Below are 13984 nucleotides of genomic sequence, written 5' to 3'. Positions count from 1 at the left end.
CCAAATGCGTCAGTGTTGGCATCGGGGTTTCTGTCATCTAAATTTCAAATAAGTAATGGCACTCGCCAGGGGTGTCCATTGTCTCCCGCTATTTTTGCTTTAGTGGTAGAACCTCTGGCGGAAGCTATACGAAAAAACATAGCCATTTCTGGTATAAGAGTTGGGGAATTTGAACATAAACTTGGTTTATATGCAGATGATGTGATAATTTCCTGTTCTAACCCTGTAGTTTCGATTCCAGCAGTGGTGAACACATTATCGAACTTTTCTAAAGTGTCGTATTATAAGCTTAATGCGGCAAAGTCTTTGATATTGCCGTTTAATGTACCGGTGGAAGCCAGGAGTGTGCTGGAGGGGACCTTTCAATTCAAATGGTGCGACAGGGGGATACCTTATTTAGGTATTAAGCTGACACCATCGCAGATGTTAATTAAAGAAAATTTGGAACCTCTGATCCAAAATTTAGAAAAGGAATTGGGAAGGTATGAAAAAATATCGTTGTCCTGGATGGCCAGGATACAGTCCTTTAAAATGGTTTTCTTACCCAAAATATTGTATGTACTCAGATGCTTACCCATCAAAATTTCTCACAAAACCCTGATGAAACTTCAATCGTTGACTAACAAATTTGTCTGGGGTAATAAAAGGGCCAGGGTCGCAGGTAAAGTGTTATATCCCCCATATGACTCAGGGGGACTGGGCACCCCAAACATATCGGCATATTATAAAGCCTTACTAATTGAATCACTAAAGGAATGGTGGCGTCCAGGTAATTCACATAGATGGGCTCAGATTGAAAATTTCCTGTCCCGCCAGGGCTCGGTCAGAAGAATGATGGAAGCAGAATATTTGAGCCGTTCACGGTTCTCCCCGTTTGTTCCCACCATGTCAGCTTCCCTGGAGGTCTGGCGAAATGACTTGATTCATAAGATTCAGATTCCTCTTTCAGAGATTTCCCTCAAGTCGTTGGAATCTCAAATCCCCTTTTTGAATCTAGCCAGGTGGGAGGGATCAGGCATTACAGTGCTGGCGGATCTATTCTCTGATTTGGGTGTTAACCCCTTTAATGAAATAGTACGGAAACACCCCTCTTTAAAGGGTTGTTTCTATCAACACATCCAAATTAGTCATTTTCTGGCCTCTAAATTTCCTCTAAAGTCGAATCCTCTGTTACCTACAACAAAGGCTTTGGTATTTAAAAAGATAATTAAATCCAAAGGTATCTCCTCAACATACAAATGGCTCAATAACCCCCCGAAGAGCAAAAATCTCCTTATATGAATAAATGGGACGTGGAGTTGAATGTTTCTACCTCTCCTTCAAACTGGCACTCGGCTTCAGCAAATATCCAAAAATATTCCAAGTGCATAAATCATCTGGAGCAACTGAAAAAAGTACACCTGCGATGGTATCGGTCCCCAGCCAACTTAGCACAGTTCCTCCCAAATTATTCGCCACATTGTTGGAAGGGCTGCCTCCAAAGGGGTACTCTTGGTCACTGCTGGTGGGCTTGTCCCAAGGTTTTCTCGTTCTGGCTGGAGGTGTTTGGCCTGATGGGTGAGCTGACAGGCAATACTATTAATCCGAATCCGGGTCTGGCAGTGCTAAACGTGGGTATAGAGGAGTTCTCTTGGGAATCCAGGGGATTATTGGTTCACATTCTAGTTGCTGCCAGATATTGCATAAGTAGCTATTGGAAATCCCCAAAGACACCTACATTAGCTGAACTATATAACCGAATTAATCTCCATTGCCAATACGAGTTCTGTCTGGCTCACTCCATCCGCGCCAAAAACAAAATACTTCAGACTTGGGACACGTGGCTAAACTCTGTATATGCATCCCCTGTCAGGCATCTGTTTCCAGGGCAAACTGTCTGAGATTAATAAAATGGGTCAAATAGGGTCAAAGAGAGTGTTACGCAGGGAGTTCATCCGTACCACATGTCAATATTCAAGGTGTTTATATCTATGTTGTTGTTACTGCTCGGGCTACCCTGAACGCCATCTAATTCCCTAGCTCCCCCCCCCTCCCTGGTTGCCTCTTTGCAACCATCCATGGTTCACCCCCCCACCTCTTCCTCCCTTCCCCTTTCTTATCTTCCTTTCTTACTCTCTGGTTCTGGTTGTTTGAAACCCTCGTTTTGAGGATTAAAGATTAAATGGTAGGTTGACTTTATACGTATTAGGTGTTGATTAACCTAAAAAAAAAAAAAGTTGTAACTTGTATCAGACATGATTGTTGGTGGTGTGATGGGAAATGTGAATCATAATCAAAAGATATACTACCACGTGTTACAGCGTTGTTCTCTTTGTGTATTAATGCCATTGATACCTGAATTTTTTCCCTTTTCTAATGTAACTTCCTACAATAAAAATTGATTGGAATAAAAAAAAAATATAATTTCTCTGGAACGCCAGAGTGTTTAAGAGACTAAGAGACCCGGCTGCAATTGTGCAGCCAGGCTGCCCGAGGTTTGGGCAGCATGAATCTCCCGACAGGTTCTCTGTAAACCCATCTCACCCTGTAGCATGCAGGTGCAACATACAGTATTTCAAATGCAAGCACAGGAGCCGAGCCTGCTCCATATACAGCAGGAGCCTGTACTAGGAGGAAACAAGAGTAAGCAATGAGGGACCAAATAGCAAGTTTCACCTATAAATTCTTACAAGCTGTATTATTTGATTAATTAGCCTGCAAAACTATTACATTTAGTTGTATAAAATAAAGGGACTGTCAACACAGCATTCAATAGGTTCAAACCAAGTCCCTTAGTTCGGTGCTTCACTTTGGGGCAAATCATTTAAATACACCTTCCCACATGCTTGTTTTTCCTCAGTCTCTATCTGCCTTTCTCCACCCTCTTCTTTGATTGACAGTTCTGGCTTCACAGAACAAGAGAAGGATGGAGATATTTGAAAACAAGCAGGTAGGAAGATGTATTTAAATTATTGGCCATGCCATGATGCACTGAGCGTGAGTACTCATTCTAAGCTGAGAGTCCCTTTAAGTACTACTGTATTTTTTTGGACAATATGACACAATATGACACACCTTGCTATAAGATACAACTCATGTTTACGCAGCAAAAAATAGGAAACACTGCTCAAAACTTCCTTGTAAGTGTAAAGAAGTTGAGGGGTCGTTATCGCTCATTTTAATGCACTGATGCAGAATAAGAAGATAACTGACCTGTTTGTTATTCTCTGCAGCATGCGTATTATACACATATACTATTACAGCATGCACATTATGTACTCTCTATAGCACACAAACAGTGTGATATATATATATATATATATATATATATATATATACACTCACTGGCCACTTTATTAGGTACACCTGTCCAACTGTGTGTTAAGACTTAATTTCTAATCAGCCAATCACATGGCGGCAACTCAGTGCATTTAGGCATGTAGACATGGTCAAGACAATCTCCTGCAGTTCAAACCGAGCATCAGTATGGGGAAGAAAGGTGATTTGAGTGCCTTTGAACGTGGCATGATTGTTGGTGCCAGAAGGGCTGGTCTGAGAATTTCAGAAACTGCTGATCTACTGGGATTTTCACGCACAACCATCTCTAGGGTTTACAGAGAATGGTCCGAAAAAGAAAAAAAAACAGTGAGCGGCAGTTCTGTGGCCAGAAATGCCATGTTGATGCCAGAGGTCAGAGGAGAATGGGCAGACTGGTTCGAGCTGATAGAAAGGCAACAGTGACTCAAATTGCCACCCGTTACAACCAAGGTAGGCAGAAGAGCATCTCTGAACGCACAGTGCGTCGAACTTTGAGGCAGATGGGCTACAGCAGCAGAAGACCACACTGGGTACCACTCCTCTCAGCTAAGAACAGGAAACTGAGGCTACAATTTGCACAAGCTCATCGAAATTGGACAGTAGAAGATTGGAAAAACGTTGCCTGGTCTGATGAGTCTCGATTTCTGCTGCGACATTCGGATGGTAGGGTCAGAATTTGGCGTAAACAACATGAAAGCATGGATCCATCCTGCCTTGTATCAACGGTTCAGGCTGGTGGTGGTGGTGTCATGGTGTGGGGAATTTTTTCTGGGCACTCTTTGGGCCCCTTGGTACCAATTGAGCATCGTTGCAACGCCACAGCCTACCTGAGTATTGTTGCTGACCATGTCCATCCCTTTATGACCACAATGTACCCAACATCTGATGGCTACTTTCAGCAGGATAATGCGCCATGTCATAAAGCTCGAATCATCTCAGATTGGTTTCTTGAACATGACAATGAGTTTACTGTACTCAAATGGCCTCCTCAGTCACCAGATCTCAATCCAATAGAGCATCTTTGGGATGTGGTGGAACGGGAGATTCGCATCAGGGATGTGCAGCCGACAAATCTGCGCCAACTGTGTGATGCCATCATGTCAATATGGTCCAAAATCTCTGAGGAATGCTTCCAGCACCTTGTTGAATCTCTGCCACGAAGAATTGAGGCAGTTCTGAAGGCAAAAGGGGGTCCAACCCCTTACTAGCATGGTGTACCTAATAAAGTGGCCAGTGAGTGTATACACACATACATACGTATACACATACACACAACGCTGCAATGTGCACGGCTGTGTCAAAACAAAGCTCGGCTACAACATTAAAATACACACACTGACACTTTTGTCCTTCCAGGCATGTGACTGATCATATGCCCCGGGAGGTCTTCAACTACTCAGGATGTGCAGCATCCATGCCGGTCCTGGTAGCTTTCTCTCTTGCCCTGCACCAATCAGGCTGATCAGTCTCAGGCAGGGGGAGATAGAGGATCAGGGAGGACGCTGTGTCAGGGTTCTTCTCGAGTACTGGAAGCTCCTTCTGGATCATAACGAGCACACATTTTTTAGCAGGATTATTTTTCTTGCTAAAAAGTGCTTCTCATAGTCCAGAAAACAAAAACACGGTAGTTTATTTTACCACTGTCATTTGGGTTCGAATCCCACCAAGGACAACATCTGCAAGGAGTTTGTATGTTCTCCCCGTGTTTGCGTGGGTTTCCTCCGGGCACTCCGGTTTCCTCCCACACTCCAAAGACATACTGATAGGGAATATAGATTGTGAGCCCCATCGGGGACAGTGATGAAAATGTGTGCAAACTGTAAAGCGCTGCGGAATATGTTAGCGCTATATAAAGATTATTATTATATTATTATTATATATTACCTTTCAAAGGGAGCACAGTCAGGCCATTCTCGCTGCCCAAACTGAGTGCATGACTGCAGCCAGGTTATAAAATTCTCTGAAACATTGGACTAGTCTTCAAATATACTCTAAAGACTAGTCCGATTCCACCAGCTCCTTGTAGCACTGCTCGAGGTGACTAACAGATCAATTGCTATATTCAAGCAAGGGAGAGACCTGTCAATCACATGCAGCGGCAATGGTAAGAGATGGCCTGGGACAGAGCTGGGCTAGTCTGATCTCCGACTATGGTCCCGGCAGCATCTTCAAAATATAATTTCTCTGGAACGCCAGAGTGTTTAAGAGACTAAGAGACCCGGCTGCAATTGTGCAGCCAGGCTGCCCGAGGTTTGGGCAGCATGAATCTCCCGACAGGTTCTCTGTAAACCCATCTCACCCTGTAGCATGCAGGTGCAACATACAGTATTTCAAATGCAAGCACAGGAGCCGAGCCTGCTCCATATACAGCAGGAGCCTGTACTAGGAGGAAACAAGAGTAGTTTAAAAACACGGTAGTTTATTTTACCACTGTCATTTGATTATGCCTCTGATGCACTGTATCTTTTACCTCTAGTGGCTGGGCATGATAATGATCTGTTGCGTCTTTCAGTTCTGCCGCTTCTTTCATAAGGCGCTTCACAGCTGAAACACAACCAAAGTGAACAGAACTTAGTACAATTCACAGTCAGAAGAAACAATAAGGAAACTACCCACATATTTCATGCATAACGCACAAAGAATGTTAGGAATTAAAGAAAAATTCTGCCAGCTTAACTGCCTCCTATCACTGCACTGGCTTTTCCTAATAAAATGTGCCAGTTTCCATGTATGTAGAAGGCAGAGCATATTCACCCTGCGACTGGGACATATTAATCTCAGGGCTCCCTCATTATGATAACGATCACTCCCTGCTGCAAAAAAATTATGAAAAACTGAACCAGAAATAACATTTTGGTTTATCCATCCTCACATAAAATGAAATAAAAAAAAAAAGAATCAAAGTCTTAAATATCCCAACATGGTAACAATAAAAACAACATACGGTACTGTAGATAAGCAATCACTGAAGAGATTGTATAAGGTGGTATATTGAAAAAAGAGCCCACAGAGAAAATACTACAATTAAAACTTTTTATTTATTAGATGCGCAATAAAAAGTCTAAGGTAATAGAACTTATAAAAAAAAATAAAGTCTAGATAACGAATACAGGTAGGCTGAATCACTTTGTGGACAGAAAAATATCCTAGAGTGCCCAATGTAGCCCTCATAAGAGAATGTACTGTATATAGTCATGGAGGTTGGCATCCTATGAATGCAAGTGGCGCTGAACAATGGCTAGCCCTGATTAGGCCCCAATTAGACCCATTGCTAATCAAACACACAAAAACAATTTCACATACCAAGGAAAAGATGGGCTTACATTTTTACTAGCAACAAGACCAGAGAATGGGCATTCAAGTGTCCATAAAGATGTTCACATATACTTGGTTGAAGCTTGTGGCCACATCTAATATATAAAGCTCAAGTGTGTGTGTGTATGTGTGTGTGTGTGTATTTATGTCCGGGATTGGCATCCGCACCGTCGCAGCTACAGCCACAAAATTTGGCACAGTCACACATCTGGACCCCGAGAGTGTCCTAGGCTATGTTGTGAGGTGAAATTTTAACCCCGCGCGTTCCAATTCACCACACAATTTTGCCCCTATCTACATAATGGGAAAAAGTGTGTGTGTATCAAGCCCCGCCCCTCATTATGATGTCATAATGGTTGCCATGGCGACGCTGATGTCATCATAGGTTGCACGCCCCGCCGCTCATTATGATGTCATAATGGTTGACTATGGGATGGAGGATGTGTGATGGGTATATGGGCACTGGACTATGGGATGGAGGATATGTATGACGGGTATATGGGCACGGGACTATGGGATGGCGGATATGTATGATGGGTATATGGGCACGGGACTATGGGATGGAGGATATGTATGATGGGTATATGGGCATGGGACTATGGTATGGAGGATGTGTGATGGGTATATGGGCATGGGACTATGGGATGGAGGATGTGTGATGGGTATATGGGCACAGGACTATGAGATGGAGGATATGTATGACGGGTATATGGGCACGGGACTATGGGATGGCGGATATGTATGATGGGTATATGGGCACGGGACTATGGGATGGAGGATATGTATGATGGGTATATGGGCATGGGACTATGACATGGAGGATGTGTGATGGGTATATGGGCATGGGACTATGGGATGGAGGATGTGTGATGGGTATATGGGCACTCGACTATGGGATGGAGGATATGTATGATGGGTATATGGACACGGGCCTATGGGATCGTGGACATGTATGATGGGTATATGGGCATGGGACTATGGGATGGAGGATAATTATAATTTGCTATAACTAACCACAGATAGTTACTATGCCCGGGCAGCGCCGGGCTCTTCAGCTAGTTCACTATAAAATTAAAAATCCTTTCTGTCATGAGGATATCTTAAGAAAACACGTCCTCACAGGGCAGCAGCAGCACCGGACACCCACAGCGGCGCGCCAATAAGGTTTATACGCATTATAAGATGCACCCCCATTTTCCCAAAAAAAAATTTGGGGGGGGGAAGTGCGTCTTATAATCAAAAAAATATGGTATATATTGGGGGAAAAAAATAAAAAAATCACAAAGCAAAGACAAAACAAACAGGGACTCTTATTGATTGATCTTTATGTATATCCCATAGGACTCTTTGGCATTAAGAACTGTTTTTCTGTTTCTCGTTGATGCGGGTATTTGTTCAATTGGTGAGACTTTTATACATTCAAAGTTTTTCTTACGTGTAAGGCTGTGTGCACACGCTGCGGATTCCGCTGCGGATTAATCCGCACGGATTTTGCAAAAACCGCAGATAAACCGCAGTTCAAAAGACCTGCGGATTATCTGCGGTTTTGCCTGCGGTTTGGTCCTGCGGATTCACTATCTCCACAATGGTGGAGATAGGAACCCGCAGCGGTTTCCGCAGAAAGAATTGACATGCAATTCTTTCTGCGGATTCAAAACCGCAGCAAATCCGCGCGGTTTTTTCCGCAGCGTCGGCACAGCGTTTTTTTTTTGCCATTCAAATGAATGGTACTGTACACCGCAGCTAAAACTGCTGCGTGTCCGCATCGGCCAAAACCGCTGCGGAAACGCAGCGGAATCCGCAGCGTGTGCACACAGCCTAAGAGTGATGTGCTTGGATAAACTTTGTTTCAAAAACCCTACTTTCACATTATGTCTATGACCAAGCATATAGAGACAAAATAATAAATAAAAATGAGAAGCGTTTTCTCACCAATACTTGCCCTAATCAAGCCATATTCTATCACCTACCTAAAATCCACAAAAATACAAAAAATCCTCCAGAACGTCCTATCATCTCAGGGATAGGGTCACTTACGAGTACATTGTCTCACTTTATTGATCTGTACTTACAATGTCATGTCATTGCATTACCTTCGTATTTGAGAGATTCAACACAATTGATCCTAGAAACCAGAGATCTTACCTGGGACAATGACTATTGAGCACAAGCTGGGTCTGGATGGAGTTGATTTTTATCTTTCCAGGGACCACTCCATTCCTTTTAAACAAAAGACCTGTCTATCAAATGGCTTAAAATTCATTCTGGAACATAATCTATTCATGTTCCAGAACACAGTGTATTTACAGCAGTTTGGGAACACAAAGGAGACTCGGGCAGCCCCAAGTTTTGAAAACTTGCTCATGGGGAGGTCCGAGTCCCTATCGCCGATTAGATCCCAAAAATACAGTGATAATAACAAATATTATCGACGTTATGTAGATGATCTGTTTCTTATCTGGTGTGGTACGGAACAGGAGGCGTCCCTCTTTGTTGAAGAACTCAATACCAACAATTGGGGCTTCTCATTCACTGCAAACCTTTCCAAGGAAAGTAAAGTATTATCTTCCTGGATTTAGAACTATACCATAAGGATAATAACATCAAAAGCTGAACTCATTTTAAACCGGTCGACACTAATGGCTATTTGGATTTTTTTTAGTTCACAGTACTTCAAATGGAAGACAAATATTCCATCTAGTCAATTTCGTCGTATTAGACACAACTGTACATCCAATACAGACTATATACAACAATCACAGCTTTTACTTTACAGGTTTAAAGAAAAAAGGCATCCAAAATCATTGGTACAGGCAGCATAACAATGCAATCTCACCATCACACAGGATGATTGCATGAAAAAACAATCCTCAAAACATGATGCTATTGATTGCACAGCAAAGTGGAAATATAGCTTCATTGCCACCTACAATAGAAGCCACCAATCCATCCGCTGTATTCTTGAAAAATATTGGTACTTACTGAGGAAAGACCCAATACTCAAAGATCTGATCCCAAAAAGACCTAATATTGTATTTAGAAGAGGAAGAACGATTAAAAATTATATAGCACCACCAATAAATGTGCCATCTCTCAAAAAAATGAGAAAAAAGGAATTTTTAAATGTGGAAAAAAACATTGTGAATGTTGTAAAATTATAGGTCATGGTAATTAAAATTTAAATATAAAAAAAAGAAATACCACATACAATTTTACCCAAGAATTAACCTGTGGTTCTGATTTTGTTGTGTATGTGGTGACCTGTGTGTGTGGACTTTTATATGTCGGCCGCACTACACTGTCACTATGAAATCATATGAATGGTCATAGACATATTGTGAAAAACAGGATTTTTGGGTTGCTTACCGTAAAATCTGTTTCTCGGAGCCTTCATTGAGGGACACAGGAACCATGGGTGTATGCTGCTGCCAATAGAAGGCTGACACTATGCACATAAGAAAATTAGCTCCTCCTCCGCAGTATACACCCCACCGACTGGCGCTGAATTAGTCAGTTAGTGAGAAAGCAGTAGGAGAAGTAGTAGAATAGAGAACAAACACAAAACTCAACAGTAACTATAATACACAAAACCAATGACCGAAGTTGTGAAAAATGGGAGGGTGCTGTGTCCCCAATGAAGGCTCCGAGAAACAGATTTTACGGTAAGCAACCAAAAATCCTGTTTTCTCCATCTCTTCATTGGGGGACACAGGAACCATGGGACGTCCCAAAGCAGTCCCTGGGGAGGGAAAGCAAACCTCCATCAGGCCAGCGGACTCACCACCGCTGCCTGCAAGATCCTTCTACCTAGGCTGGCATCCGCCGAAGCGTAGGTGTGGACCCTGTAGAATTTCACAAACGTGTGAACAGAAGACCAGGTTGCAGCTTTGCAAAGCTGCAGTGCCGAAGCTCTGTGGTGCACCGCCCAGGAGGCACCCACTGCCCGAGTGGAGTGAGCCCTAACCCCTTGAGGAGGCACTCTGCTATTGGCCCGGTAAGCCTCCAAGATTGCCGATCTAATCCAGCGAGCAATAGTGGCCTTGAGGCCCTTTCGTGCACCATCCGGTATGACGAAAAGGGAGTCCGTCTTCCGGAACGTCTCGGTCCTAGCCAAATAGACCCTCGTGGCCCTGACCAGGTCCAGTCTGTTCAAGGAGCATTCCCGGGGATGAGATGGAGCCAGGCAAAAAGAAGGTAAAATGATGTCTTAATTCAGGTGGAAAGCAGATACCACCTTAGGAAGGAAGGAAGGCTGAGGTGAATCACCAAGAAAGGGGGGCGACAAGAAAGGGCCGCCAATTCCGAGACACGCCGGATGGAAGTAATGGCCACCAGAAAGGCCATTGTTATGATTGAGTCACCGTAGGAGGCAAAAATAGAAATGCTAGCTAAGTCCAGAAAACCAGGGAAGTTGGCAGCTATCGGATTGCAGACCCCTGAACCTATCAACACAACTAGCAGTAGCCGTGGGGTGCTCCTACGATGCCCTAGGCCCCTCGATCACAGCCGGAGGACTACATAGCCTAAAGACAGAAAGGGAAATCTAAACTGCCCCAGAGCAGACCCCAAAGCAAAAGGCAGCCCCCCACATATAATGACGGTGAAGCAAGAAGAAAGAACAAAAGACAGACAGAAAGATAGACTGAGCAAAGATGGGGCCCACGCTAGCTTAGATAGGAAAAGACAGGAAGGCTGCTGTCTGCAATCCGTGAAAAACCCTATGAAAATAAGAGCCAACAAACTGACAGTAAAAAAGGCCCTGAAGACGCTAGGCTTCAAAAAAGCTATGTCAGTACTCAGGAATATTCTGAAGACAGAGCAACAGGCAAAAGGAGATTCAGCTCACCCCAGCAGGGAATGGCAGAATCCAGAAAAGCAAGGAAAACAAAACACTAATGCAAAAAGGCAAAGCGGAAATCTTAGCTTTAGATGAGCAGGAATCAGACTGGTTTCCTAGAAGTCCACAGAGAAATCACCCGCAGGCCAGAAGGGCGTCTGCAGCCTTATATCCAGTCATTAACTCCACTCAGCCAGTCATCATCATCAGCCCCAGGTGTTTGACAATCAGGCTCACTACCTTTCTTCACCAGAAGAGGGAGTTCCTCGGGCCTCAGTAGTGAAGGGGAAAATGAACTCACAACAGTACCTCCCCCTTGAGGAGGGGTCACCGAACACTCAACCACGCCACCAGGGCGATCAGGGTGAGCCCGATGAAAGGCGCGCACCATTCTTTTGGCATGAATATCAGAGGCAGAGACCCAGGAATTATCCTCCTGACAATAACCCTTCCACTTAACCAAATACTGGAGTCTCCGTCTAGCCAGACGGGAATCCAGTACTTTCTCTTCCTCATATTCCATGTTACCTTCAACCAATACAGGGTCTGGAGGTGCAACCCCCAGAACAAAAGGTTCAACAAACCTCTTCAACAAAGATTTATGGAACACATTATGGATTTTAAATGTGACAGGAAGAGCCAAACGAAAGGAGACCGGATTAATAATCTCCAAAATCTTGTAAGGTCCAATAAATCTAGGCTTAAACTTAGGAGAAGCCACCTTCATAGCAATATTTTTTGATGATAACCACACCATATCACCAACCTTAAATTGGGGACCAATGGTCCTATGTCGGTTGGAAAACCGCTGGGCCTTTTCCTGGGTGAAAGATAACTTATCCACCACTTGGTCCCAGATCTGGTGCATTCTCTCCACCACAGTGTCAACCCCTGGGCAGGCAGAGGGCTCCACCTGCCCTGAAGAAAATCGAGGATGAAACCCAAAGTTACAAAAAAAAGGAGACATCAAAGTGGCAGAACTAGCTCTATTATTTAAAGCAAATTCGGCCAAGGGCAAAAATGAAACCCAATCATCCTGATCAGCAGAAATAAAACATCTCAAATATGACTCCAAGGTCTGGTTTGTTCTCTCTGTCTGCCCATTGGTCTGAGGGTGAAAAGCAGAGGAGAAGGACAACTGAATTCCCAGCTTGGAACAGAAAGTTCTCCAAAATCTAGACACAAACTGGACTCCTCTGTCAGATACAATGTTCTCAGCAATCCCGTGCAAGCGAACCACCTGTTGTAAAAACAGGGGCACCAATTCAGAGGAAGACGGCAACTTAGGGAGTGGTACAAGATGAACCATCTTAGAGAACCTATCACAAATCACCCAAATAACAGTCATCCTTTGAGAGACAGGCATATCAGAGATGAAATCCATTGAAATATGGGTCCATGGCCACTAGGGGACAGGCAAAGGCATCAACAACCCACTAGAGCGAGAACACGATTTAGACCGGGAGCACGTCCCACAGGACTGCACAAAATTCCTGACATCACGAGACAAGGAGGGCCACCAAAAAGACCGACTCACCAGATCTCTAGTACCAAAAATACCTGGATGACCAGCCAAAGCAGAGCAATGAACTTCAGACATCACTCTCTTCTTCCACTGGTCAGGAACATACAACTTTCCACTGGGACAACGCTCAGGTTTGTCCTCCTGGAACTCTTCCAGAGCACGACTCAAATCGGGCGAGATGGCAGAAAGAACTACCCCTTCGCCTAAGATGGTAGCAGGCTTGGTCACCACAGGAGAATCAGCAAAGAAGCTCCTAGAGAGGGCGTCAGCCTTGACATTCTTAGTTCCAGGAAAAAAAGAAACCACAAAATCAAAACGTGTAAAAAACAAGGCCCACCTAGCCTGTCTAGGGTTCAAGCGCTTCGCCGACTCTAGGTAAATCAAATTCTTGTGGTCAGTGAGGACCACGACTTGATGCTTAGCTCCCTCCAACCAATGTCTCCACTCCTCAAATGCCCATTTCATGGCTAACAGTTCCCGATTCCCCACATCATAGTTACGTTCAGATGGAGAGAACTTTCGGGAAAAGAAAGCACAGGGATTCATTTTAGATGTTACAGGATCCTTTTGGGACAAAACAGCTCCTGCACCAATCTCAGAAACATCCACCTCTACCTGGAACGGAAGTGAGACATCAGGTTGCCGCAAAACCGGAGCAGAAGTGAATCTTCGCTTCAGCTCCTGAAAGGAAGAAACAGCCTCCGGAGACCAATTTAACACATCAGCACCCTTCTTAGTCAAATCAGTCAATGGCTTGGCAATACTAGAAAATTTTGCTATAAATTTCCGATAAAAATTAGCAAAACCCAAAAACTTCTGGAGGGCCTTCAAAGAAGTGGGCTGAACCCAATCGTAAATGGCCTGTACCTTGGCCGGGTCCATTTCAATAGTTGACGGGGACAAAATAAATCCCAAAAAAGAAATCCTCTGTACTCCAAAAAGGCATTTAGATCCTTTGACCTACAGGGAATTCTCCCTCAAGATCCGGAACACAGTCCGAATATGTTCCA

The 13984-nt window shown here is 43.9% G+C and overlaps 1 protein-coding gene across 1 annotated transcript in view; it reads right to left on the bottom strand.

Annotated features, from left to right (window-relative positions):
* The window catches only part of UBE2J1 (ubiquitin conjugating enzyme E2 J1), an 81422-nt gene that overhangs the window by 47037 nt on the left and 20401 nt on the right, over nucleotides 1-13984 (bottom strand). The window contains exon 2 of the mRNA XM_073589578.1: nucleotides 5768-5841. Coding sequence (XP_073445679.1) covers nucleotides 5768-5841 — 74 coding nt within the window. The remainder of the gene's footprint in view (nucleotides 1-5767; nucleotides 5842-13984) is intronic.

The sequence above is a fragment of the Dendrobates tinctorius genome, unplaced genomic scaffold (genome assembly GCF_039654945.1).
Source record: "Dendrobates tinctorius isolate UK_male_01 unplaced genomic scaffold, ASM3965494v1 ptg000111l, whole genome shotgun sequence".
NCBI classification, from domain to species: domain Eukaryota; kingdom Metazoa; phylum Chordata; class Amphibia; order Anura; family Dendrobatidae; genus Dendrobates; species Dendrobates tinctorius.
The sequence above is the reverse complement of the archived record's forward strand: the minus strand, read 5'-3'. Positions and strand labels throughout refer to the sequence as shown.